Source organism: Pholis gunnellus, assembly GCF_910591455.1.
Source record: "Pholis gunnellus genome assembly, chromosome: 14".
NCBI lineage: Eukaryota > Metazoa > Chordata > Actinopteri > Perciformes > Pholidae > Pholis > Pholis gunnellus.
The window spans coordinates 8,920,571-8,948,540 of NC_136541.1; the positions used below are offsets into that span (position 1 = coordinate 8,920,571).

The following is a 27,970-nucleotide window of genomic DNA, read 5'->3' on the forward strand; positions in this document are numbered from 1 at the left end:
AACCCTTTAACATCCTGTTAGAAGCAAGCAAGAATCTTAATTGCTGTTTGCTTGGTTACAGACGTGAGCCTTTCCATAGCGTCATGCGAATTTCGCGGGGTTTGGGTGGAAATGGAAGCAAGGATTGCTGCTGTCATCCATATGCAACATTTTTCAGTTTTCTGACATGGATGTGATATTTCTTTTACTATGTTTGAACATGTTATTTTTCAAAATAGCATGATGACACACTTTTTTTTGATCATTTAATGGTTAAAACATTTTTTTAAACGGATGTTTAAAAAATAATAAAATCTTACATGCCATGTAAATAATGTGCAACATGTCTCTGAGACATTGTGCTAAATTATTTACATGATTGCACTAATTAATTGATTGCCCCCGTCCCTTTTATCCTTACAGTACACTAACTATGAATATGGTGAGTTCTATGACTACAATGAAGGACAGTTAACCACTGATGCTCCCCCAACTGAAGGAGCCAAGACTGAGGTAACTCTTCTTACTAATATAGTTATCATGGCTGGTACCATTAATAACACATATACACTGTACAAGCACTTGATCTCTTGTTGTCAACCTTGTCTCTCATTTACAGTCTTGAATTCTCTCTCATTTTTCTCCCCCACTTCATGCTTTATCAGCATGTCTTGATGCTTGCAAGTTTTATTTGATTATTTAACATTTTTTACCTTACTTGTAGCTAAATATATTCCACACCTTTCGGACATATCACAACTAGTGTGACACTTGTTTTGCTCCCCAAATGTATTGAGGATAATCACTCTTAGTTTAATATTCTGTGGTAAGATGTGTACTCAAAATAGATTTGTACATTAACGAAAGCTCTTGAAAATGCCCTGAAATTGAATCCACCCATCTCAGATATGTTTTTTTTTTTTTCTGTGAGCTGTACTTGTCTGATTGCAGACCAATGTGGGTGGAGATTACTACACGGGTGAGTATGACTACACCACAGTGGACGGAAGTCAGCCTGAAACCCCAACTGATACCACGGAACAAGGCCAGGTATTCTTACACAACCTCATTATAATGTATAAATATTTGTGTTCTTGACATTTGTGAAATCAGAAAGTTTTGGACCACCATCACGGTGGAAAATTCTCTGTGCGTCACTGATTTTATCATCCATCCATCCAATGAAAATCCACATTCTTATTTATATAATTAATGTTTTAAAAGGAAATTTCAATAAAACTGCTTGGGTATCACACAAACAACAAAGTATATTTTGCATTATTGTCTCTGGAGGTTGAAACCAAAAAGGCCTCGCTTAGATCAAACTGCTCACTCTTTTCCTTGACTCGATGAGAAACCGCTTCCATCAAACAGAGTCTGGATAAAGGCCGAAGCAGGAAAACATTGTCATTCAATGAACCGTGGCCAATGGAAAATCAGTAGACAGACGCATCCCCTATGTTTCTGCCATATCCTGAATCAGGCAGCTCTTGTCCTAATTTGTGCTAAACCATCACATAAAACACAACATAATGAGGAACATTTGGGGGTTAAACTAAAACAATACGGCTGTGTGCTCCGCCAGCCAAATGTCTGACGATTGCATTGTGCTGCACCTTGAGGTGGAGAACGCAGCTTCAGTCAGCTTCAGCATACATTCATTTGAAGTGACAGGGCAGAGGGCTACCCCGGAAAACTAACCTTGTGCTGTCCCATGTTGGAACACTTGTCTGATTACCGAGGACTTTGACGCACTGGACAACTTTTAATCAATGTCATAGGGCCAAAGTATCATTGTTCCTTTACTGTTAGTGCCTCAGATTCAGTGCAAACACAGATTCTTAAACGTAGTCATTTTGCTAGTGCGACTTTCTTTTTCTTTTTACAAATTCAGCTCTGATTTTGATTTTATCGGGTCTTGCATTGGACCTTTTTGACTAAGATTGAAGTATGTAAGATTATGCAGTCTAAAGGACCTCACTAGTCTGTCATACTATACTGTAATTTTACAGCATGAATGTACTTATTTTACTGTACAATATTTGTTTATCATTTTGTATAAATGAATAATGTGTGAATAATTTGGGACATCTCACATCCTATTGCTTTGCAGATGAGCAATTATTAACATAAAATATGATGATATAGACGTTAAAGTTAATAACAGTGCCTGTTGACAAAACATATTGGGAGTTTCAAATGTTTTGAGTTTTAGATGCTGTCCCAAATTAGAAACAAGGATGCGTGCACAACTAAGTTGAAAATTCTTTAGAGGAGTTTCACTTAGTTGGTATTCAATAATTTCAGTGTAGTAAAGCACTAATTACTAATGCCTTGACTGTGAATCATGTTAGGAAAAACAAGTGAATCATTGAAGCTGTTCACATGGTTTCATTTCACTAACCAAACCTCCATGTTCTCACCAACCCTTGCCCCCTTTTATGCGATGCCTGGATTGATCCCAGAACTATGAAGGGGAAATTGTGGATGATTACATCACCGGTGTGGAACAGGTCGGGGTGGATCCCACCAATGCTGTGGAAACCGCTGCCCCAGTGGACCCCCATGAGAAGGTGGACCCTGCCACTGACGCGTATGAGTTTAAGGAATACGACCTGAAGGAATACGACAACAAAGAGATTGTAGAGAAGCCATACGAATATGGTGACTATGGCGATTATGGCCCCACTGATGCCAAGCCTACATCTGCAACATATGAGGACGAGTTTGGTCCTGGTGTTCCAGCGGAGACGGACATCAGAGAGAGCAATGTAAGTGCTGGAGTAGTTAGGAGTGATGGTGGGATGGGCGAAAGACGGAGGTGGTGTTCATGAATGTGCAAAGATTGAGAAGATGCTGGTGGCATTTGTTTTGACGGAGTGTTTTTGCGGTGTCCTTTTTGTTTGTTGTTTCTAATGGTATCAGGTTATAGCTTGGATCATTCTGCATGCACATGCACCAAACACAAATACGCCAGCAAGCACACACACACACCTTGTCTATCTAAGTCTCCTACAGATAAACAGATGTCGACCCAGCTGTCAGCACAGACACGCCCTCCATAACCTTTGGCCTCCGTGACCTTTGCTGTTTATCAAAGACATGCTCTTTCCTGGTAATCACACCAATGATCTGCTGTGATTACCTGATGACAAACTAAGTCTTTGCACATGTTTATTCATGAAATCCATGTAGATCAATATTCAAAACCAGACTGAAATCTCTGCTGAGCTAGAGTCTATCATGGCTTGATTCCAGCCCCCTTCCTCCGCTTAGGATCCAGATTCTCAGAGACAGGAAGTGACATGGTCCCGGTCTGTATGTTGGCTTGAGATCTGTCTGCCTTGGGTTAATCTGAACCGCTTTATTAGTGCCTTCCACTCTACAATCTCAGGACAGCGCAGTCCATGACTTTCTCTAAATGAGTCTCCTCTTCAGGCGAAACTGTACATTCTAGTGTTTTTTTTGACACACTGCTGTAGATGGTTTGGGAATTCTTCTCGTGTGAAGTCATTGTATGGATAGTGTCAGGTATCGACCTCCGCATTTGTGCACAGTTGGGGTCTTTTTGCAGTTCCTGGCTTTAAGGAAGCTTCATAAATAGCATTCAGACCAAAGTCTAAATTATAGCTCCTTGCAAAAATAATTATTGGGATGTATTTTTTCAGCAGGAGGAAGAGAAAAGAAGGAGAAAAAGTGTGCTTTTTGCCTTGAGAACGACCCAAATTCTTTGAAGAATGCAGATCACTAGTCAGCACTTTAATGAGCTTTTCTTAGCAGTTTTGTCTGTATTTTAAGTAACTTCTATAAAAGAGGAGAAACAGGCCAGGGCATCTGCTGCTGCAGCAATATTTCCATTTTTGGCTTTCATACCATTGGCGCTCTACCCTTACATTTGAATGTCTGGCTTGTTACCTTGTAAAAAGTTCACCTGGTCCGTCTTATGTCTGTAGGTGGGTGGAGGTCAAAGTTACCTCGGAGAAAAAGGAGAGAAGGGTGAACCTGCCGTCATTGAACCTGTAAGAGAAGTATTACACTTTACTAAGAATAACTACTCTTCAATTCTGATACTAAACCTCACTTTTGTGTACCACGTTGAATAGCTACCATTCAAATGTTGAAAGTCACACACAATTAAAAAGGTAAATGTGTGAGAAAAGTCTAGTCGAACGGAATCTCTGCATATTTTTTTTAATCTATTCTTTTGTACAAATAAAAGAAAATGTATCTTTCATATCTGGTTTACATCCATATACATGTTTGATTATTTTTTACAGCTTCAATAAGTTTATTTGCCGAAAGTATTTAAAACCAAGACTTGTGTCCCGATGAGATTTAACACACATCTTTGGTCACAGACTAAAAACAACCGCTTTCCATGCAAAATGCCAAAGTAAATGCCTTCTTTATGAAACCACCCTATACAATTTACCACTATAGGCTAAACATTGACTGAAATAGCAGCTGCAGTTAACATCTCTACTCCTATGCCATCTGTACCACCACAGGCTCCCAACCAAATCTTTGACCATGCACACACACACTATAGAATGAATAGCTTCAAATATCTAAAGCATTGTTAACGTGTTGAGCTTGCAGCGCAAAGTAAACTCCTCAACCTCAAACCCAAAGCACCCCCTGGCTCTAATTTCTCCCCCCATTCTCCATTGCCTGTGGATTTACAGGCTGCCCTATAATGCTACTGTATCCACTTTTTCCTTTTTCAGGGGATGCTTATAGAAGGACCCCAAGGAGGCCCCGGCCAAGCAGTGAGTATCACGTTCTCCCACACTCCTGTCTGGCTTCCACAGATGGAGAACAGCTAAAGAGGGAAAAAATGTCTTTATGGAAAGAGCATCAGCCCTGATCGCCAGTGAAGCTTGAGTTGGGAGAGACAGTCAAAATGTGTATTTTTTGCATGCATGTGTGTACACGTGTGTCTCTGTGTGAGTGAGTACAAGCGAGAGAAAGAAGGGGGGGTTTGGGGATATTTTATTTCTTAGGCTTAGTTCTTTCTGAACCCATGTCTTTGTCTGTGTCTTTGTTGGCCTATGCAAATGAGGTACTGGATAGACTGATTGTGGTGGGAATGCCGGTCAGCAGCATTTTGGGATATAATATGCTTAAGTGAATGTGGTTCTGTTTGTGTGGTCTCAGGGTCTTCCTGGTACCCCAGGATTGCAGGGTTCTCCAGGACCCGCAGGAGATCACGGCGAGAGGGTGAGTAAAGACTGGCCTCGTTTTACAGCTGATTACAGATGTTTCTGGGAAGCTCCGACACCCGTTCGCTACACAAGATTGACATTTAAATTGAACTAAACATTTTTCTAAAAGAAGATTAAAACAGGCACCAATCAATTTAGATTTCAGATAAGTGGTAAAGCAACCAAAACTTTTTAGTTTTCTATAATTGATATAAAAATTCTACTGAAATAACAACTTTAACCGTAAACCATCCATCTTACTTGTGGAATTTTGAGAGTCAGCGTATATATATATATATACACACGCGCCCCTTCATTTGTCGTCTTCTTTATTGGAAAGCTGTGAAGTAAAGTCTCCATGCCATGGAATGAACAATTGGACACAGCTTAATACTTCAGCAGTAAGAGGGGGGATTAGCAAGAAGTTGTGCAGGGAAATGAGATCCCCATAAACTGTCAATATACCAACAAAGAAAAGTGAGAAACAGCTGTGTCTGTATGCTGCAGGACTTGTGAGAACCTCTAGAAGTTTGCGATGAAATGTGTAGAAGGTTAAACTTTCCCAGCACCGTGGGATTCCACTCATGTATTTGATTGATTGGATGACACAGAATAATTGCCTGTCCCCTCCACAAGGCTAGATCTGAGCTTGTTTTCCACAAATGTGATGATTGCCCCGCACCCCTCTTTCATCACCCTTTTAGCAAGTCTATTCTGTTTCCGGAGGTTAACCCTTTAATTGCCAACAAAAAAAAGAAATACCCCAACACGCCTCCTCCCAGTATGACCAGCAGACATTGCCTGTACAAAAGGCTTATTGTTCCACAGGGTCAAAGTGATCAGAAAATATTTTGTTGGTCCAAAAGTCTCTTCCCCCTCCCTTCATTTCCTCCCATGAGAAACAGTCTTGCTGAAGATTGACACGGGCATGAAAAGGGACTCGTTTCTGCAGTCGTGTGGTTTTCCGTTGCGCAGTATCTGCCTGGACTCAACGTTTGGTCGGCTATTTTCTCTCACGATCGCCTTCTCCCTCCTTTCCACCCAAACATCCTTTTCCCAGCCGTGTGGGACCGTCATTAACACTAGCCGCTATGCTTACTATAACAGCAATGGATGGAGAGTATTTACCACTTCAGGGAAAAGGCAGATGGGAACACATGGCATCAATTTGAAAACTCTGAGATTGCTGCACATGACAAGACTGCTAATTAGATCGTGGTCTCTCTTGAAACATTGGGTGCTGCTTAGCCTTAATCCTTACGTTTTTATCTTTTATTAAATCAAAATCTGCTCTCCAGTATAATTTATCCGTTTCTTCTTACTGTCATTATTCAGGATGAGCAACTTTTACAAGATTATTTTGCTTTTGGACAGATTACCATACAATTTGGTACATACTTTAATGTGCCCCGGAAGAATAATCCTGAATACTTAGGTGACCTCCGGACTTGTCATCTGCCGTCAAAGACGCTATTTCAACTGTCCCCAAAAAAACCATTTAATGACAAGATTGGCTCAGTCTCAGCCGACACTTTCCATTTCTAAAGTTCTAAGTTGTTTACATGCGATGTGCATTATAGCCCCACAGGGCTATGGCTGCGTATTTCTACTCCTGTTATAAAGTCGGTGGTCCCCTGCAGACAATATCCCCAAGCCAGCTTAATGAAAACACATTATTTTACTTCACCCATGATTGAATCCCCTGTCTTACTCCTCTCGGTAGGATTAGTGAATTATCTATTTGGAATAAGCAACAACAATGCAGACTGCAGCAAAATACCTTCCCATTGAAATTGTTGTAGATAAAGAAGGAGGGTGCTGTGAACAGATTAGTTATTCAGTCTCTGCGCTGTTACCGTTGTTTTTTAGTGCTGATAATATTTTTTCTTCTTTTCAATTTGCAAGCACCTTCGGGGGATTATAAATAGCAAAATAATCATCTTATCTTATTGCACAATACATGGCTTGGTTATTAACCACAGCTAATTAATTGTTCCTAGCAATGTTACGCACTGGTATACAAGTCAACAAAAATAGCAGTATTGCAGTTCATATACTTTGGTTTGGTTATTGACCTCAGCTTAAATCGCATTAGACATTCACAATGAGACATAATATCCTAAAGCTCTCTCTCTCCTCTGGCTCTCCAGGGTCCTCCAGGGCGGGCTGGTATTCCTGGTTCCGACGGTATCCCTGGGCCTCCAGGTACCGTTCTGATGCTTCCAGTAAGTTCTGCTGTTTTTCACATGCCCACTGGGATTTCTATCTTATTACCCTCACATATTATACACCCTTCATCTCAGGCACTAGCCCGTGAACTCACTTCATTTAGTAAGTTTACCTCATAGCATCACCATTAGGCCAAAGTATCACAACCTTATTTTCTTTGGGTTACAAATCACCTACGTTGTAAATGTCAGCCAGTGCAATGGAGTGGAACCAGCCTTTGAAAGGCTTGGCGACACATACTTGTGTGTATGTGTGTGAGCTGCCTGTGCTTGTATGCCAGCATGTGTGTGTGTGTGTGTTGGGGGGGGGTTGGGGGCATGGTGACAGCTTTACAGCCCGGTTTAACAAAAACATTGTATTTTATTTGAACACACACTCACCAGGGGAGGCCATTTGTTGGCTCACTTTGTAAAAAGAGACAAGTCCATTTTTTTTTAATTGTGTTTCTTTTTTGATTTGTGGTTGACAGTTCCGTGCTGGCGGTGAGTCACACAAGGGACCTGTGGTTTCAGCCCAGGAAGCTCAGGCTCAGGCCATCCTTTCTCAGGCTAGGGTAAGTATAAGCTGTAAATGTGACCCAGTGCATCCTTCCCAGTTTAGGGGTCACTCTGCTTTGACTTTTTGTGCCTCAATGTACTCTCACTAGCTGCCATTTAACTTCAATACTATGGTCCAAATTCTTTTTAACAAAGCTTATAAAAGAAACATTTCAAACGGCTCAGAAAGTATCTTGAATAATGAAAGGAGGAGTCACTATTCACAAGTCCCACTCATCCTATAAATTGTCCAAATTCCAAAATATGGACCTGTGTCAGATTAGGTAGTACGTTAAGCCACACCAGATGTTCACACTCCCTCAGGGGTCCTGATAACCATAGCACTGTTAAAACAGGCTGAATTATGTGGCTGTAAGCAAGGTGTGATCTATAGGAGAACACATGGAGATCATTAAATCTTGTACAAACACTGAATATTCACACATTCACAACACTCTATGGAGCGGGAGGGCTGCCAAAACTGGTGAAATGGTATTTAGTAAAGCACTTGTCGCCTTTCTATATTTGTCTTTTATGCCAGAGGTTTTGCCCAAGGCAGGAACAAGAAAAAGCTTGGCAGGAGTTGTTAGTTCTTCAAAATGTAAAGAGATTTGAAGGAACAAATTGTGGAACTTGTTGAACTCTTATTGACCTATTTGCACTGAAGATGATTCCTTAAACCTGCCACAATGCAAATACACTAACTAATATGTGTGAGTTGGCCTTAAGTGTAGAGTAGGGCATAAATTCCTTTCCTTTGCATTAGCAAATTTGTTAATTCAGTAATCAGGCTGCCAAGTAATCCCATACAATGTGTTTGGTCAACCATGAACAGGAACAAAGACCAAAGCGATAAACCTTGAACAAGTACAGTTTGCATATGCTCTACAGAGGCTACATTGTTTTTTTATTAGTGTTTTATTTTCTTTATTTTTTATTGCTTTTGGTTAGTTGAATGAATGTTGCGTTCAGGGACTACATTTGGCATTTTAACATCCATCCCACATTCATTTTTCAAAATTAGAATAACCCCATAAACAAACAACAATTTGCGTGTTATGGTCTACATTTTTGGATTCAAACATTAAGATAACGGCCACTTATTTTCAGAGGATTTCATCTTTTAAAAGTATCTCCCTCAGGCTAAAACCAGACCAAGTGCTTTCGTGAACGATTGGTCACAGCGCATGCCACATCACCACAAAGTTCCTGGTTAGATTGCAGCCTTGGGACCTTTGTTGTCATTCCCTTCTCTCTCTCTCTCTCTCCCTATTTCCAGTCTTTGTCTCTATGCTGTCAAATAAGGGCAAAATGCCCCCAAAATATTTTAAAAATAGAAGACTAAGAGCAGATGTTCAGAATGCTAATAAACTAACCGCAACGAGAACCTTACAATATGTGGACATGGCGGCACTTCTAATGCAAAACAAACTTCTTTTTGTAAAAGAGAAAATATTGCTTTTTGATACATTTATTTGGGTATAAATGCAAGTGTGTTGACATTGTCAGTCGAACCGTGGATTATGAGTTGTTTCTGTCTGATCCACAGCTGGCCATGAGAGGTCCTTCAGGGCCAACGGGCATGGCAGGAAGATCTGGTCCTGTGGTGAGTGTCAACTTTTAAAAACTCTGTACACGCAAACACATACACACCAATGAGCTACGTAGGTTCCATTCATTTCACAGTTGATGAGCAACACATTAAGTTATAAGCTCTTCTTCCTGTAAAGGGTTCAACTCATTTATTTCCTAACATGCATAAGCACATACTCGTACACACGCCACCTTCTTCCCTATCGGTCTGTGAGCCAATTTGATTTTTTCCATCAACATCTGATATCCAGCTCGAATTATTGAATGAAAAAAATATATCGAATTATTTGTGATATCTACAGGATCATCTCACAAGCATTTCTTGAAAACTGACAATAGCCAAAGCCTTTGTCTTGTTTTGGGTGTGTCTTCCACGCGACCAGTGCTTTTATGCCTTTCTCAAACAACACATCGACGTTACTCCTTAACACCAGAGGGATTTTGTTCACATGCGAAGATGCTCCAGGAAGTCTTCCTGTTGTATACCCACATTCCAAGTTTGAAATCATACATTACGTGTGTTTGGATTCGCATTTGGTTCGAGTCCGACGTAGATTATTCTGGTTTGCTAGCGAAATGATGGCGTTGCAAAATATTAGGCTGCAGTGCAAACAAGTTTCAATTTGTGTGTCTTTGTTAAATCATTTTTAATAGGGAGGTCCTGGTTCTGCTGGACTTAAAGGTGACGGTGGCGACTCCGGACCACAGGTGAGATGAGCATCTTTTTTTCAGTACAAAGTACCTATTATCATTTTGTTTAACTCTTTGTTTTTTACAGTAAGTTCATTTTAAAGCTTTTTTCACATTTATACATCTCGACATAAAGTTATTGTAACATAAATAATGTTTTAAATGTTAAAGTTGTATTTAAAACATTCATATGTTTACCACATAGGGACCCAGAGGTCTTCAGGGTTCAACTGGTCCCTCAGGGAAACCAGGAAAGAGGGTAAGTTCTTACCAACCAGGCTCAACCAGGATGTTCTTATACTTTTTTTATATTCATCTCCTCTACAGCAACACTGCATTGCAACTGAATATTAAGTAAATTCCCAAATTTCTAATATTTCATGCCATCAAGAGAGCAAGGATCAGTGCTACAGTGCCCAAAGAGAAAAGTCTGTCTATTTTCAAACATGGCCTTATTTCAAATACGTCACCTGCACTCAATAATCAAGTCTGCAAGTTGTGTAAATTCATAAAGCAATGTTCATTAAACTATAAACTAGTAAGAAAATATGACGGCATCTTTCCTGTCTGATCTTCAGAACCATTTAAGATAATTAGATATCTCTCTGATGTGATTTCCATGTAGCCTGACATGATATTTGCGTGTCCTCCAGGGTCGTAATGGAGCCGATGGTTCTCGAGGAATGCCGGGAGAGGCAGGGTCTAAGGTAAAGTGCACACCAGGTTATCCAATAATCCAGTGAGTGTCTGTGCGATGCATTTGACAAAGTGATTGATAGAGCTAACCACTTGTTACTGTGCTGTTTCAGGGTGACAGAGGTTTTGACGGCCTCCCTGGTCTTCCTGGAGAAAAGGGGCATCGAGTAAGTATGAGGAAAGAGAATTTATGGTTTGGTGAATGAACAAGGTCAGAGGACTTCTATCTGTCTCCCAAAATAAGATCCTGCAGTCTCTTATTTCTAGCCCCAAAGAAAGTCAGCATTGATCACAGTCATTGCCGCTCTGTACCATGTCCTTACAGAAGAACCAGGGCTGATTGGTAGCTCAAAGGCCACCTCCCATCCATCTTATGTACACCCCAGAGTTGACAGATATGAATTCGTAACCAGTGGAGCTCATTAGGGCTTTTGACCCACTTATGAGAGGTGGGACCCACTCCAGAACCACTTGGGGTGCGTTTTAACCAGACCTGGAGTCGAATGAGGAGTGCTGAGTTTGGTGTTTGTGGAATTTGGGCCTGCATAGATAAACTAAAGAGTGAGGACGGAGATCACAGAGGGGTATTTCTAGACAGGCTTTCATGCCTCATCCTATACTGAGTAATTACAGGGCCACCAGAGGTAGGCCAGTCCTTATAGCGCACTATGAATAGTGGAAACCATATAGCTCCATGCCAATTGTGGTGTACTGTAGATTATAGGCAGTTTTGTTGACTTTTTTTTTTTTTTTTTTTTGCTCTCGTTTCAGCATCGTTTCTCTTTATGTTTTCTGTAAAAAATTAGGATTTTTTTTTTCCTCTCTTAGCTGCAGGGATCAAGCTTGTGGACTCTCTTGTTACCTCCCGCTCTTAGTTGATATTCCTTTTCTCTCCAGGGAGAATACGGTTCGACAGGTCCTCCAGGATCTCCAGGAGAGGATGGCCCAAGAGTATGTAGTACATCAATCAACCACATAAAATACGCTCGTTCTCATAATTCCTCTGCATTCCTTGGTAACGCACTTTTTCTCCTTCTATGCAAAGGGTGAAGATGGCCAGGTTGGACAGAGAGGTGTTGCTGGAGACAGTGTAAGTGTATTTGTTAATATCTGATGACACAGCTGGACATGATTGTTAAACTCCACCATATTTCATCTGGACAAAGATAAGAATATGATGAATATAGGGCCTATTCCTTTGCTACTACAGCTCCCCTCTTTCCTTCTACATTCATTTTGGCAATTATTTAAACATACAGCCTCACCCTCCTCTCCATTTGCAACTGTAATGACATTCCTGTCTGCAAGGGCAATTTCGTTTGTAATCTCAACCTTGCCGAGACAGAATGGCTCTGGATAACAGATCAGAAAATAGAACTAGGAAATGAGTTGTTCTGCCAGCATGAGAAACTGCCACATTCTGTCTGGTTCAGTTCAAATGGACCATGCGTTGAGTTGCATTCGTAACAGTTGAATGAGAAATGGTTGCTCCATGTCATACCCGAAACATACCAGTTGTCCTTTTAAAGCAATAGTTGCGCGTCATTTTATCACACACACTGTCAATTTGGTGAAAGAGCATAGTAAGTGCAATGATTTTAAGTGCATGACTTCAGATGTTGCGCTAAGAAACTTTCATGTTCACTTCTCGAAATATACATGCAGTTACCAGATATGTCCACAAGGGGTCAGTATTTTACACACTTCACGCAGTCAAATCAGTTTCAGTATAATATGCCAGTTTTTATAGCCTGCCTATTTCTAAATGCAACACATAGTTTCAGACAAATTAACTTGAATAACTACACGTTTAAGTATAATTTTCTTGAACCTGTGTTTTTTTTTCCTTCCATGTACAGGGTACTCGAGGTTTGCTTGGCCCCAGAGGGTCTCAGGGTGCTGGAGGACAGCGTGTAAGTACATCTCCTATATCACTTGATTCTCATAATGCTCATCATTTGTTTTCTAGCTCAATGGAGTGTCGACTTTCATTGTCAAATTTCTGATCTCTTTAGGGTCTTCCTGGAATTGATGGGCAAGCTGGTCCCAAAGGAAACCTGGTGAGAAATATTTATGTTTTGCTAATTTCTAATATTTACCTGTGAGAGTTCAAATCTGATTGTTTCCTACACATATTTGTAAAGACCACTTTAGCAATCGGTATGTCATTTGGTTTGCTTGTGGCCAGTTGCAGGTCAGTGACCTTTTACTCCCGGGTCATTGGTCATTTGCTGATTAGAGATAGTAGATGGAGACGAGTGGCTGTCTTATTATAGTTGTCTGCTGACTCAGTAGGCCGTGATGAAGAGCCACTAAGCTCAAGTAAGGGATGAAACAGAAAAGCTTGTCTGTGCGTGGTCCCATCATGCATTCGGCTTCTCGGAGGCTCTCAGTGGGATGGTAACATATCATCGGTCAAGACAGCTGGACAAGCCCACACGTCGTCTGTGGTCACTGAGTCACTGAGCTGAAGAACTAAGCAGCTGTTAAAGGGACACAAAAAACAATGGCAACTTTCATGTCTCCAAAGGCAGTCTTGATCTTGATACATTCTAAAAAAGTCAAAGCAGAACACTTGAAAGTATCCAAAGTAGTAAAGCTTCCCAAAGGGTTTATAAACTCTTATGATGCTCACCCCAGCCTCTAACATATGGATGTTTTTAAGACATCCTCTACAAGTGAAGAACTCAAATGTGCTCAAAGCCCTGCTAACAATCTCAGTCAGGCAACCTACACTCCTCTGAATCCAGCTTTTGTATTCCGTGTTTGTTGTAACAGCTGGAGAAGACTGCTTCACAAAGGACTTGTCTGTTTTTGTATATGTTTGGTTTGTGACACACCAATTCTCTGCAGGGAAGCCAAACAACCCACCATTCCAGTTTGTCTCATTAGCCTCAATCCATAGCCAGACGGCTCTGTAGCCCCACAGTGTGTATTTAAAGAAAGCTGCATTTCATAGCCAGACTCAGATTCTGACCAGCCACCAGATTTTAGGGCTGTCTCTGATAGAAACTAAACACAACTAAGATAAGGCTGGAAGACTGGTGCCAGTGTATCATATATACCTCCTAGCCATTTGCACCTTTTTGTTTCACATTCTTGACAAAGATTCGATAAAGCCAATTCAACCAGTATATCCAAGCTCCAAGTTTTGATGTTGGGAAAACTATAAAAGACACATGGTACCAAGTGACTTTACGTTTTGCCCCTCATTGCTCTTATGTATAAAACATATTTGTCTTTGACTGCATTTCTATACATTTTCTGAAATTATTGGCAGCATTCTTCTTAATGGCGTCCGCTCTTTTGCTTTTTATGCACAGGGTCCACAAGGAGAGCCGGGACCTGCAGGGCAACAGGGTATGCCGGGTCCACATGTAAGTTTCTTGTCTTTCCTCTCTGTATCTCTTTTTTCTAACCTAGTCTGATCACTTCATCGCTCCTGTACTGTACCTCATCTCTCCGCTTAATTTCTTAATGCCTGTTTTCTTCATCTGTCTTCTTCCCAGTGCTCTCTGCCTGAGTCTGCCCTTGTCATGCTCCATCTTCATTACCATATCCATTGTGCTATGAACTCAGATGATCACTTGCAATGTTTTGTTAATCAAAACCTTCTAAGACATAATTTTCTTTTGGTTTAGTTCCCTTTTTCTTCTTCTTCTTCTTTCTCTCTATCCTTCATTCCTCAAGTTGACACCAAATTAGAGCAAAAACTTCGCTAGTGTTCACTAGTATTGTTTTTCTACAGCCACAAAGAAGATAAACATCCTCTCTGTCCTGCTGAGATGAGACATATTGTATTAATTTGACAGCACTTAACACCATTACATTGTCCATTTGGTAGCAGAGTGAACAAATATTCCATTTTGGAGTCATCTTTAATACAAAACAGTGCACCCAATATTGCAGCCAGGGCGAAATGACCACTGCCAGGTAAGATTTTCAGTCCTGCTGACGCTCACAGCCTGGACAGGATGGCGTCACGCCCCTGGAAAGTATTAGTAGGGACCTATCCTGATGGTGCAAAGGTTGAATAAATACCTTCAGTTTAGTAAAACCTGGCTAGAGGCAGATTAACGCCTTTCAGGGAAAACATTGGGGCCTGTAGAAATATAACACAGCTCACTTATTTTAACTGTTAATAACTTATTTTTTTCCTTTTTTTTTTTTTTAACTGTGTGAATTCTCATGAAGCCTTCAAGATGTGTGAACCTACATTCTTTTCTGACAGTTCTAATAACAAGACCTATCTCGATTGTCTTTCAGGGTATTGTTGGCCCTCAAGGTCCGATCGGGCCTCCTGGTGAAAAGGTAAGTAAAAGCCACCCCTTCAGTCCTCCCACCACACCTCTGCTGCCTCGATAAGTGACTGTTTCAGTCATGGCCTCATAAGTGATTCTGCAGATACACTGCTGTCTAAGCTATAGGCCTTTATTGATTTCTCTGAAGGCCAAAACACTCACCAGCATGGACACACACACAATATACATATAACCATAGGACTCCTGCATAAGCACTTAGCAACTCAAAGTAGTATTATTATTTGTGGTTTTGTGGACATCTAATGAGATTTCAAGCAGTATTTCGAAGCCAGTCCTCCTAATACTGTCAGAGATGGCGAGGTGTGCACTCATCCGTCTACTATCTGTCTGTGAACTTCCCATTTATTACTTTCTTATTATAGGGACCTCAAGGGAAACAAGGTCTGGGCGGCCTTCCTGGTGCTGATGGCCCTCCTGTAAGTAACACACCTGACTCCTTTTTCATTTTTACATCATTCAGTCAGAATACCAACTGAAAAAGTGATCAACTGTTGATACACTCAATCTCTTGGTCTTGTTTCATAGGGTCACCCGGGAAAAGAAGGTCCTGCAGGCGAGAAAGGAGCGGGTGTAAGTATAATGTAGTTAAGCTAAGTTAAATTGGATTTTACAGGAAAGTATGTAATTACAGTTGTTCTCAACGATTCATCAAACGTGTCGCTGCACAGGGAAAAGCAGACTTTGCAGATAATTAAATGTAGAATTTGTTTAGGTTTAATATAACCACACAATTCAGATTATATCTGGTAACATGAAATAGAATAAAAAAATGTGCCTATTTATACTTTTGTGTGATTGGCCGATCTTGTGAGTTTCTGTGATTGCCTTGTTCTTTTATGTGGTAAACTGTAATTGAGCTGGAATACAAATCAAACCACCAAATGTATTTCATGCCTTGTATAAAGTCAGTGTAGAGATTTTTCATTCTAAGACATGGTGATCATAAAGTTATTGCAACAATATATATATATATGAGAAAACACATTAAAATCATGCAGTTATTTCTACAACACCATTTGGCTGCATTGAAGTTGAATCCATGTCTACAGAGGCAGCCGGAGTTGAGGTGTTCATACTATGTATTTATCAAAGTCTGGATTTCAGTCTTCAGTAATCCATCTGGTAGTTTATCTAAAATGAAAAATGAACTATGGCTAGATTCAAGTAAACATTGGGCTAGTTCATATGTTTATGTTTGTTTTTATTATATTTCACTACTGGATATTAGTTGATGTTGTGCATTTACTTTATTTTATTTGTTCTAAAAACAACAGGAAATCATTGAAAATCAATGGGCAGATCTCTAGTGAATCTAATACAGCAGAAACACATTACAGTACAGTATGATGCATACTAATGCAATGCTACATCACCAATCACAAGACACTCTTTGCAATCTTTTAGGGTCATCCTGGTCCGATAGGGTCCCTCGGCTACCCTGGGCCTCGCGGTGTGAAAGTAAGCGCTCTTCGTTATGCAATACCACCCTGTCACCATACATTTCCATTTTCCCTGAATTTTATCCTGACTCCATTGTCCTTTCTCCCCAGGGTTCCGAGGGAATTAGAGGCCTTAAAGGTGGCAAAGGAGAAAAGGTAAACACCCGTCCACTGTCGTCTCCTTCCTCAGCATGATTGACAGATGTCAAAAATGGACCCATAATTGCAATTCCCTTTTCAAAAAAAGGATCAATCGAGCAAGTTGCAATCCAGCAAGTGGAAAAAAAGACTCTTAAGGGCCCATCAGGCTGGCAGTTAAGTCCTCATGCCACTAAGCCGTAATGGAGTGTGGAACATTAAACCAGAATGAGGCTGTTTGTAGGGCAGTTTCAGGGGAGATTGATCTGTTGCCATTGTTTTCTTGGGTTGCTGCGGTTGAACATAGCCTGTTGCCACCGCAGTGCCTCTGGATAGATTTTCCACTCTATTGTCAGGAAATTGAAGCTCTTCAGAGATTACCGAAGAACACTGAACATGTTGTAAAAAGGCTCTTCTACTCTGATACTCTTCTACTACTTATGTCTTAAATAAAATCAATGGGACAGGGATTCTACCAATCCCAAGTCACACATAAGGTTATATGCTTTTCATGTTTTTATTATGTTACGATTTATAATCTTAGTGGTTTTGTGTGTGAAAATCTGTCAGTAAATTGGCATCAGTAACACAGTAGTGACTTGGAAGACGTGGATAACGGCATTCTGAATTGTAACCAGCAGATGTCAGTAGAATAACAGATAGAAGGGAGAAACAGCTTTTGTGAATGCTTCATTCAAGTGACCACTAGGTGTCAGTGTTAAACTATCCTTAGGCACCTTTATACTTTTAACAATAATACTATAAGTCTGCCATGATACGCTATGATTTCATCACTTAAGTGGTCCATCAGTAGTCTTTAGTCTTTTTTGCTATTTTAACGTATCTTCCATGTGAACTATGTAACTGGACTGTATCAGTGTTGCCTCTGTGATACTTAATAAAACACTCACACTCTCTCAACCGCTTTTTTTTTCTCTCTTTCATCTTCAGGGAGAGGATGGATTCCCTGGCTTCAAAGGTGACATGGGTATCAAGGGTGACAAGGTGAATCATCATCCCTGAAGAGAATACTGATGTTTGCAGTGGCAGAGAGTGCTAGGGTTAGTCAAGATAATAACACTGTTTATTTGTTTTCTTTGCATCAAGGGTGAGAATGGTGTATTAGGAACCAGAGGAGAGGATGGCCCCGAAGGCCCCAAGGGCAAGTCGGGACCCAACGGTGAAGCTGGTCCTTTGGGAACAGCTGGAGAGAAGGTAAATAATCTATACCTGTCAATTTTTTGATTTTGGAATACAAAGTCTGTTTCAGAGCTGTTCTGAGTCAAAAACCAGACTAGAGTCAAGATTGCTCTGACAGCGGTTTAATACGGATGTATTTAATGAACTGAAAAGAAAGCAGTCCAAAGAGAGTGGTTTACTATAGTTTTGTAGCAGTTTAGATTTTCTCCTCCTCCCTTCAGCTCTACAACAGTCCTATTTAATTTGGCTTATGTTGCCAACATTTCCCATGGAGCTTTGATCTTGCTGTATTTTGCTTCATGGTGCTGCAGAATTTGAAGAGAAATAAGTTTATAAATGCTTCAGAGTTGCTTGAAAATAATTGTATTAAAAATTGTATTAAAAAAAGGGAGAACTGTTTCTCTAAACTTGTTTAGCAAGTTTTTCCAGTCATCTTATTAAACCTTGAATCACACAGATGAGCGCCTTTGCAATGATATGTCTATATCAATAGTGAAATGATTTATTTAGCTGACACCCTCATCCTGATTTGCTTAAAATGAATGCCACAGTGAGTCACAAGTATTGGATTCATAGTAAAAAATAAAACTAAAACTTGATCATTTCAGTTTTATCATCGTTTAAAAGCACATGGGATAGTTACATCAGAATCCGTGTGCCTCTTATAACAACCAAAGTAAATTCACAATAGATATCTATATATCCCACACTAGAAGTAAAACTTTATGGGTATAAGTTTATTGCTTTTTCGCAATGCTTCTGTGAACTTTACTGCAGTCTCCCAACAATGTCTCTGGTGACACAATGAGAATTCATCATCTTTGTTTTGTTTTTACTTCTCTACTTTTTAGGGAAAACTTGGAGTCCCTGGATTGCCTGGGTACCCTGGTCGACAAGGCTCCAAGGTGTGTGATGAGAGTAATAATGCACTTTACCGATCAATTCAGGGGATCTTTTCATGTGCATGCCTCCGCTCCACTGGGAGGTCAGAGATCTGGCTGTATTGTTTAGTGTCTTGGGCAAGGGCAAGTCAACAGAGGAGAGGTTCGCCAACTTAGTAATGTTTACAGTTGAAGAAGCACACATACAAATAAAGGATTAATAAGGAAGAGTGCATTAGATCCGTTTAAAAATCTAACTGGTCTCAGATGCTTTTGGTTAAGTCCAGATTTCAAGCTAGGGACAGTTGGTGCACCTTTAATACAATCAGGAAGTTGTTTCCAGTGCTGAGCAGCACAACAGCTAAAAGTTGCTTCACCATGTTTAGTTCTGACAGTAGCTGTTACTAACAGATTACTCTCCAGTGATCTGAGCAGCAACACCATGCTCCATTTAGTGATTTATAAAACAGTCAATTCTGTGACTTACCGGGAGCCAACGTCAGGACTTACATATCGGAGTAATGTGGTCAGTTCTTATGGTGTTTGTAAGCTGCATTTTGTGCAAGCTGAAGCAGTCTAATGGTCATTTTAGTAAACCATGTGAAAAAATCATTTATCAGTACCAAGCTGGCAGCAGCAGAGAGAAACCTTTGTGAAGCTATGATGCTTGTGTGGGCACACCGTGTGCATGTGTGCATGTGTATACATATGTGAATGTTTATTGTACATGTGTATTGATTCTCTCAGTGACCTTCTACGATGTCTGTCTGACCAACATCATATCTAAACTTGTTCTCATGTGCCTTTCTCAAGACTTGCTGACTAACCTTTACTCACACAAACACAAACCCAAGCAGACACCTACTGTAGTCTCGCCACAACTCTTATAGGAAGCCTAAGTGGCACGGTCACCTGCTGGAGCCATCAGCTGTCCTCCTTCCTTAAACTCTTCCAGGCCATTATCTAACAGTCTGGCATTCCTTGCACTGTAGCGCTGACCACTGTGCCACTGCTCCACTATCAAGATGTGCTGCTGCAGCTGCTTCCTCTCTGCTGTTGTCAGCACTGACAGCTTGGCACTGATATGATGGGTCAGATACACCTGCTCTCGCAACATCCTGTCTGTTAATGTCAGCGTCATCTGAGCTGAGCGTGGCACACAAATGATCAAAGGAGACCTGTACAAATCACAGAGAAAATACGAGTTACTATTCCAATGAACAGTATTCTCTCCAGTTATTTGCAAACAATTGTATTAGTTCTTCTAATAACTGGATAATTTATACAATAATGGCAAAACACCAAGGGTATTCCTTTGTTTGTATTCATAAATGGTTTTAAGCAAAGGCTGCCCACAAAGGTTCCCAGTGGAGCCCAGGATCAGATGTTCTGTTTAGACTCTTTATTGTTTCAAAAAAAGTTTCTGGAGAGACAATAAAGGCATCCTGGCATTCGCATGGCACAAACAACGCCATTGTTTCCTCTCTATAGCCCTCCATTGAAGTGTTTTATTCTTCTAGAGAAGCATTGAAGATTGCGAAACAAACACTCTAACTTAAAACAAAGTATAAAGCTGTCTTTACGAACTTAAAATGAGGGCGCTTTTATAAATCTAATCCTCTATCATTTGAAAGATACTTCACTTTATATTTGAAAGTAACTTTCACAAAAACAATAAAATAATACTTCTTGGAACTGTTTCCTTAAATTGATTCATTGAATTTAAGAGATCAAGTGCTGTTTGCTGTTTTGAGAAAGAAAATAAAAACTCCCACGTTCCCAATGCACAGTATCATCAATGTTAGAAAAATGTCACATCGTCCTCAAGAGGAAGTTCAGGGTCAAAGTCTGGGTCTGTTTGCAGCCTTTATCCCCTTCGATCAGCCTGTGCACGAAACCCTCCACTGGCTGTGTTTCTGGCTGCTGCACCCCATCACTCTCTGTTAACAGCTTTCCCCCACCGTTAATTCCGGATGCCATTTGCAATAGCTTCGGTGGACTGTCTTATCTCTGTGGTGCAAGTCAGGCTTGTCCAGCACCAGCTCTCCTTTCAGCTTACCATAACTGCACCTCTGTGAAAAACAAATTAAGCAGCATAGATCTCCCTTCTTGCTGCCTCCACAATGTTGGGCTGTTTACCTCTTGCAATTCTGCCCACGCTACCTCGGTGTAGTGCCCTTGCTTATACTGAACAGTATTATGCCTCGTATACATATGCATGTGAACAGTAATGAGCACTATGGATGTGCGTTGCATCAAAGTATGTTTTAAACTCAAAACACTCAGTATGCTCGTGACCTTGTAGTGCTGCTGAAACAAATATATATATATATTTTTTTACTTCAATTGGTTGAATACATATTTTTGCTACCTAATGCTGCATAAAGCGCGGCTGTATTGGTAAGCGGCTTGGTCCTCCTTTTATTCATCCCACAGTGATTGCCCTCCTAGTATTTGTTTAACTGGAACCATCGCTGCTATCAGAGGGCACAGCCTGCGAAAGTCCAATAACTAAATTGCTGATGGGTATCAAGGGGGATCTGCTGTTTCCCCTTCCTTTGTCTTTATTTGCTCCCACGCCTTTTTTGTCTTCCTATTTTGCTTTGCTAACAACCTAACAGCACAGAAAGTGTCAAAGTGGCGAGGAGGAGACTTTTCTCTTCGGGCTCCTCTTGAGCATGAGAAGAAGGACCTCTTTTATCTATAGTAACTCACAACCTATGAACCGTAGTCCTATGATAGAAAGCTGCTGGCTTGTGTGGCAGCACTTTATATTAGGATTTCACAGTTTCTCTATTAATTAGCCTAGTCAGTAAAGCATGAAGGAATAGCGCTACTTTCTCTTCAGCCTCTGTCACAGTTTTACTGGACACAGACTACGCTATCCCTTATTTTATTCCCGACAACTATATAATGTATTTCCACTCTCAGTCACTGAACAGTCACTTCTTTCTTTCTTTTTCTGTACTTGTCTCGCAGGGCTCCAACGGCTTCAATGGATTCCCCGGGGCAAATGGCGAGAAGGGAGCAAGGGTGAGCAACAGAATTCATCATTCTCTTTCCTATCAAAGACATGTATATACTTTTTTTCTGTGCAGCAGATGGATTGAGAGTTGATAGGTTGGAACACTGACACAGGGGATGGACAATGCGTCTTTGACCACAAGGTCACTAGGACTAACGGTCCAAGATGCATAAAATGTAACTTTGATGTTACTGGTTTGTGTCTGACTCAGACACAAAATATATAATTAGGTTTCAACTTAAAATCTACTTAGTATCATTCATCTGAACTGCAAAATAACGTGCATGCATGGTTTGCATGTAGTGTACTGTAATTATACATGATTGTCATGAAGTCAAGTCAGTTTTTATTTATATAGCCCAAAACTACAAATCCTGAATTTGCCTTAAGGGCCTTAACAGTCTGTACAACATACAACACCCTCTATCCTTGCAACAGAAATAAAGAACTCCCCAAAAAGCCCTTAAAGAGCAAGAGGATCCCTCTTCCAGGACGGACAGACAACTTATAGATGTTGCGTGTACAACATAATAGTTTAAGAATCAAGTGTGTCAGCAAATGAGTTTGTTGATAATATTTGATTTGGGTGTAGACACACATGTGATTGCCAAACATTTTATTCCAAAAGCACTGGCATTATTATGCCGCTAACAGCCCCTGCTCGTTTAGGAGATGTTGGAATCTGGCTGCAGGCATTTTCTCCCATTCAGCCATCAGAGTATTGGTGAGGTCATCGAATGATATTAGGCGATAAGGCCAGACCTCCCAGTTCATCCAAAAGGTGTTAGATGGGTTTGAGGTCAGGGCTCTGTGACGCACAGTCAAAGTTGAAAGCACACAATTGCCTGAATTATCGCTGTACGCTGTACCATTAAGAGTTCCCTTGATTTGGACAAAGAAGCCGAGCCCCAAACCACGACAATCAGCCCCACACTAACTGACTGAGAGAACAGGGGCGTCCACATACTTTTGGCCTTGTGTAATCAGGGTCGAGCACTCGAGGGAGGGCTGACTACTGTATTCAGCCATGTAAGCGTAGAGCGGTTGAAAAGCGTCACAGATGAAGGGATGAGATTGGGAGTTGCAGAATGGTGGGAAGGGTTATTATTGAAGAGACAAGCTTTTCTCTGCTCTCAGACAGACATTGAGACGCAGTCACCCATGGCCCCCACCGTGCTAGAACTGACAGGTAGTTCAAGCTGTCAAGTGCCTGTGGGTAACCACTTACCTCAGCAGTTTGATTATTTATTTTTGTCCGAAGATGCTCAGATGTTTCTATTTGATCCCTCACTCCAATCTCCTCAGCACTTGTGTCTGTCTGATACTGATATTTGAGGGTATTTGTAGATGCTTTGTTCAAAGTGAAAAAAAAGAGAGAGAGATTAAAAAACACTTATATTCGCTGCTGGTATAAGGAATGATTTTGTCTTTAATCAAAGCTTTTGTCTTTCTTTCTCAGGGAATCGCCGGCAAAGCAGGCCCTAGAGGACAACGTGGTCCAACGGTAGGCAATTCATCTGTCTGCCAAGTCAGCTCGAGCCCTCCACATAAATGAGTTATTGTGTTCAAATGAAAATACCTTCCCTTAGTGTAGCTGTGCATCGGCTTTATTTTGTTGTCTTTTGAAGGGGATATGCACTGGGTGGGGAATTGTAGAGATTGGCAGGGAAGGCACTGATGACCTGCCGTTTATACAATTACTTTCTGTGTTTTTGTTACTTATTGTTTTTATTAGGTATTCCCCTTATTGTTTTATATGCTATGTATTTAGGGTCCGCGTGGTGGCCGTGGTGCTAGAGGACCAACGGGAAAGCCAGGTGCAAAGGTGAGAGCCCAGGACCATTTTAGAATTCATAATGGTGGAGCCAATGATAATGAATGTGTGTGCATGCTTAACATGATGTAGAGAAAGAACATGAAAGTGAAACACCATGAACAAATGCCGAATGTTACTTTGACCTGCATTAGAAAAGAAAAGAATGTCAATGAACAGGTTACTTTGCTCACATAATTAAAATATTCTGAGTACCAACTTAGGTAGAAACATAATCAAATGATCACACATGATCAAACAGGCTTGTTATATAACCTCAGTGTCAATTTTTCACACTTTGACAATGTCTCTCTTTGTCTTTTCTTTCTCCTCAGGGCACTTCAGGCAATGATGGACCAGGGGGTCCACCAGGAGAGAGGGTTAGTATGAGATATATCTTTGATCAGTGCCTGAATTTTTGTGCAAAACGTACACCAGGTGCTTCGTGCTTGAATCTTAACTCAAAGTGAAACAATTAATGTTAAAAATAAAGCTAATTTGAAAGCTATTTGTCAAATAAAATAAATAAAAAAAGGTGTGTGTGCTCTACAGTAGCTGCTGATTACCTGCTGATTTATTTACCTGAAGAGACTCAATTTTGTGTACTTCACTCTATATCAAGCTGAAACAATGACATATTATTATAAACATTTATAATAAAAGATAAATAAATTATTTCCCTGTTATCATGGTAATAAAGCTGGACTTGGCAACTAAGATCTAATTAAATATGAAGAACCATTTAAAGTTTAAAGTGTTGTGTGTTATCCATTCTTCTCTTTTTTTAATTTAAGGGACCTCAAGGACCACAGGGACCCGTCGGTTTCCCCGGACCTAAAGGACCCAATGTGAGTAGCTGCTGTCAAACTGTCTCTGCATTTGCAACAACAAGTCCACGTTGAGACTTTTCATATTAGCTTTTTAAATATTAATACCCTCTTATGACCTGATGTCTTGATTTTTGTGAACTGTCTACCTGTTCAACCCCAGGGTCCAGCAGGAAAAGATGGGCTGCCCGGTCATCCCGGACAGAGAGGAGAGACGGTGAGTGGGTAGTTTCGCCCATGAATGCTTTGTGCTGTGCCATTTGACCCTGACCATCATGCATCAGCGCCCACTCACTCCCAACTTGGTCTTTCACTCTCTCGGAAAGGTTGTACAAAAAATATAGCCAGGAAGAAGATAACTGAGACGGCAGACATAAGTGTGTTCTTTGGGTGGAAGTAAAGCGCACCAGTATTAGACATTTTACGGGCACTGCGATACAGCTGAGCTTGTTTCAGAACATCATAACAACAGTTAATGGTCACTTTTTTCAACAAAGAGTATTTGATCACTGATCATGACACCATTGGTGCCTTTGATGATGTCCTCTCACTTTATATACAGTTTAATGCTATCTAATTAGTTTTAGAAACCATAGAAGTAAATATAGTAACACGTTTTTCATGCAACACTGTCTTTCATAATTTGTCGAAAAATTACTGCATTCTGTGAGCAAGCAATTCCCATATTTTGTTGTACATATGCTATATTTCAATGACAGTTAAGTTGGAGTGAATCTAAGTGAGCTAAGTAGTGCACTTTGTTTAATGTGCATTTATAAGGACTTGTTTACAGCAAACCTTTCCACCCAAACAAGATGTATTGTCTATTACTCATCCCTAAAATAGGTATTAGCCATTAGGGGGCGAACACTGTCAACATGATTGTTCACAAAGTAAATAGTTACAGTGCCGTATTATTTATGCTAGTGCAATGATGTACTTTACTTTAGTATTCATACCCTTTAATGCACTACATTTCAGAGGGAAATATTGTACTTTTTACTCAACTACAATTATTTGAGAGCTTTAGTCGATTAGTTATTTTGTACATTCATGCATTGCTATAGATTCAACTATTTCAAACTAGCTCCACTTTGACCTGTCACAATGAAATGTTGCTTACACATGAATTCATCAGTAATTATATATAATATACAGACATAATAATATAACACTCTAGAAGGGGCCATTCAGTTGCCTAATGAGTACCTTTACCTGATACTTTTGCGGGACTTGTTATAGAGTATTTTTTTATTGTAGTATTGTTGCTTTTACTTAAAGGAAATGAGTACTTCTTCCACCACTGGAAGGAAAATACCTGAGACAAGTGAAACCGCGTTTTGGATGTGAACTGATCTTTCTTGCTTTAACAAGTCCTTATTAAAGCTTGATTATGAGGCCAAAGGAGTTATAAAGATATTTTTTCACAGCATACATTCAAAACAATGCGGATTGCTTTGCATAGCTAACATTACTGCAATGCTTTATAAGAAGTGATCAAAATTAATTTATTCGTCACCAACAAAAGGTACATTTTTTGCCGCCGGTATGGAAACATTTTAACAACTCACACTGACACACAGCGCATACTCATTTTATGTTTGGCTCAGATACTTGACATCTTGTGCAGCACAAAGTCGACAGTGCATACTTTATAAGCCTGCATGTGGACAGCTAACATTATCTCTGTCTTCCCCCTTCAGGGCTTCCAAGGAAAGACAGGACCTCCAGGACCTGGAGGGGTGGTTGGACCACAGGTAGATATACAGCACAGTACTCCAGTTATATATTGCCACCTCCTCACTTATTATTTGTCTTGTTGTTGGAGAATGATGGAACATCAAAATGTTTGGAAATATATAGCTGTAACAACAGTTGAATCCTGGAAAAAAAAACTGTATACAGAGAATGTAAACCAGATGCATTGAGATATCTTTTCTTTAGAAAGTAATGAAGCGTGGGTCGAAAATTCATTTCTTCCATCTCATTAAGACTTCTATTTACCACGGAAAAAAGTAGGCAAAAACGTATGATTTGATTGTGAGATATCCTAAGCATCTTATGTGCTGTACCACTACTGTATCAATATCATATCTCATTTAGGACACAGGTTAAGACACACTTTTATAGCACATCGACCTTAACACGTCCCTCTGTTGTTCCTGACAGGGCCCAACTGGAGAGACAGGACCCAGCGGAGAGCGAGGACATCCAGGCTCTCCTGGTCCACCTGGTGAGCAAGGTCTACCTGGAGCTGCTGGAAAAGAGGGTGGAAAGGTAAATGATGTTTCATTGCTACAAAAGCAAAGTGCGGGAGTCATAAGTAGTTACATGTATCGTGCCAAGTGTTGTTGTATGGAAGAGGACCACTGTGGACATTGATTCCTGGCTTCTTTATTTTTGTTATTTGTTATGTAGTCATCTTTTCTTTGTTATTCCTACACTCCAACTACCCATTGCATTTTAATGTAACAGCTTTATTCTTATATTAGTTATGGGAAAACAAACTAGTTTTAAGTTTGGGCCAAATTTGTGCACATTTTCTTGTAGTTCTTCAGGGATGTAGAGCAGTGTGTTTATTGAGACGTAATTCTGGTCATTGTTCTGTTTAACAACTCACATCAGAATAGGAACTTGTTTTTAAAATGCCTTTTCTCTTTAAGATTGTGTGCCGTTCTAACAAAAGTGCACTCTTATTGTTAAATATTGATGGATTTAAAAGATAAATAAATCCTTTGATGGTTGTTTGTTCAAACCTTGCACATCTTTTCTTCATCCTTCACTTCTTAATCACTTGCTGTTGTTCCCACATAATAATGTATAATTCCAACTTTTATCGAACAGATCAATCACTTTAATTGTTTTTCTAAGCATTTCCTCTGCCGCTCTCGCAGATTCAGCTCTGCTCATTCTTTTCACCTAAAGCAACGTTGCTAAATAATGACCTAACAGTATATCACATGTCAGTAAAGTGGGTGCTATTTGTTCTCCCTCTGTAGGGTGATCCAGGCTCTCAGGGTCCTGGTGGCAAGGCAGGACCTGCTGGCTTGAGGGGGTTCCAAGGGACTAGAGGTCTTCCAGGGGCCATGGTAACAAACAGACGCACCCATTAACACACTCGTGCAAACATACACATGTGGAAATAGAAGAGTCATCCCATTCGGAGCACACACCCGGTTGAATCTAGCTCCAAACCCCAATTACCAGGCTAACTACCCGCTGTTAAACCAAATGTCAAGCTTGGCAGTAGACCTGATGGAAAGGTGCAGAACTGGCTCACATAGAAAGTAATAAGAGAGGACTGAGCCAGACATATCGACACATTTTATCGTCCTCAATCTCAGCAAGGTTGAAGTTGGTTTTAGTTTGTTCTAAATGCAGCTAACCAGTAAAATGTC

General features: G+C 40.4%; 1 protein-coding gene across 1 annotated transcript in view; it reads left to right on the plus strand.

Moving 5' to 3' along the window:
• The window catches only part of LOC306706044 (collagen alpha-1(XI) chain-like), a gene marked incomplete at its 5' end in the record, with an annotated part of 71,747 nt that overhangs the window by 17,109 nt on the left and 26,668 nt on the right, over nucleotides 1-27,970 (plus strand). The window contains 35 exons of the mRNA XM_079172955.1: nucleotides 403-492; nucleotides 931-1,029; nucleotides 2,445-2,750; nucleotides 3,933-3,998; nucleotides 4,707-4,748; nucleotides 5,137-5,199; nucleotides 7,334-7,408; nucleotides 7,882-7,965; nucleotides 9,498-9,554; nucleotides 10,196-10,249; nucleotides 10,437-10,490; nucleotides 10,885-10,938; nucleotides 11,041-11,094; nucleotides 11,825-11,878; nucleotides 11,973-12,017; nucleotides 12,787-12,840; nucleotides 12,943-12,987; nucleotides 14,251-14,304; nucleotides 15,194-15,238; nucleotides 15,612-15,665; nucleotides 15,775-15,819; nucleotides 16,654-16,707; nucleotides 16,800-16,844; nucleotides 17,778-17,831; nucleotides 17,934-18,041; nucleotides 18,878-18,931; nucleotides 21,887-21,940; nucleotides 23,392-23,436; nucleotides 23,704-23,757; nucleotides 24,081-24,125; nucleotides 24,540-24,593; nucleotides 24,736-24,789; nucleotides 26,276-26,329; nucleotides 26,742-26,849; nucleotides 27,572-27,661. Coding sequence (XP_079029081.1) covers nucleotides 403-492; nucleotides 931-1,029; nucleotides 2,445-2,750; nucleotides 3,933-3,998; nucleotides 4,707-4,748; nucleotides 5,137-5,199; nucleotides 7,334-7,408; nucleotides 7,882-7,965; nucleotides 9,498-9,554; nucleotides 10,196-10,249; nucleotides 10,437-10,490; nucleotides 10,885-10,938; nucleotides 11,041-11,094; nucleotides 11,825-11,878; nucleotides 11,973-12,017; nucleotides 12,787-12,840; nucleotides 12,943-12,987; nucleotides 14,251-14,304; nucleotides 15,194-15,238; nucleotides 15,612-15,665; nucleotides 15,775-15,819; nucleotides 16,654-16,707; nucleotides 16,800-16,844; nucleotides 17,778-17,831; nucleotides 17,934-18,041; nucleotides 18,878-18,931; nucleotides 21,887-21,940; nucleotides 23,392-23,436; nucleotides 23,704-23,757; nucleotides 24,081-24,125; nucleotides 24,540-24,593; nucleotides 24,736-24,789; nucleotides 26,276-26,329; nucleotides 26,742-26,849; nucleotides 27,572-27,661 — 2,367 coding nt within the window. The remainder of the gene's footprint in view (nucleotides 1-402; nucleotides 493-930; nucleotides 1,030-2,444; nucleotides 2,751-3,932; nucleotides 3,999-4,706; nucleotides 4,749-5,136; nucleotides 5,200-7,333; nucleotides 7,409-7,881; nucleotides 7,966-9,497; nucleotides 9,555-10,195; nucleotides 10,250-10,436; nucleotides 10,491-10,884; nucleotides 10,939-11,040; nucleotides 11,095-11,824; nucleotides 11,879-11,972; nucleotides 12,018-12,786; nucleotides 12,841-12,942; nucleotides 12,988-14,250; nucleotides 14,305-15,193; nucleotides 15,239-15,611; nucleotides 15,666-15,774; nucleotides 15,820-16,653; nucleotides 16,708-16,799; nucleotides 16,845-17,777; nucleotides 17,832-17,933; nucleotides 18,042-18,877; nucleotides 18,932-21,886; nucleotides 21,941-23,391; nucleotides 23,437-23,703; nucleotides 23,758-24,080; nucleotides 24,126-24,539; nucleotides 24,594-24,735; nucleotides 24,790-26,275; nucleotides 26,330-26,741; nucleotides 26,850-27,571; nucleotides 27,662-27,970) is intronic.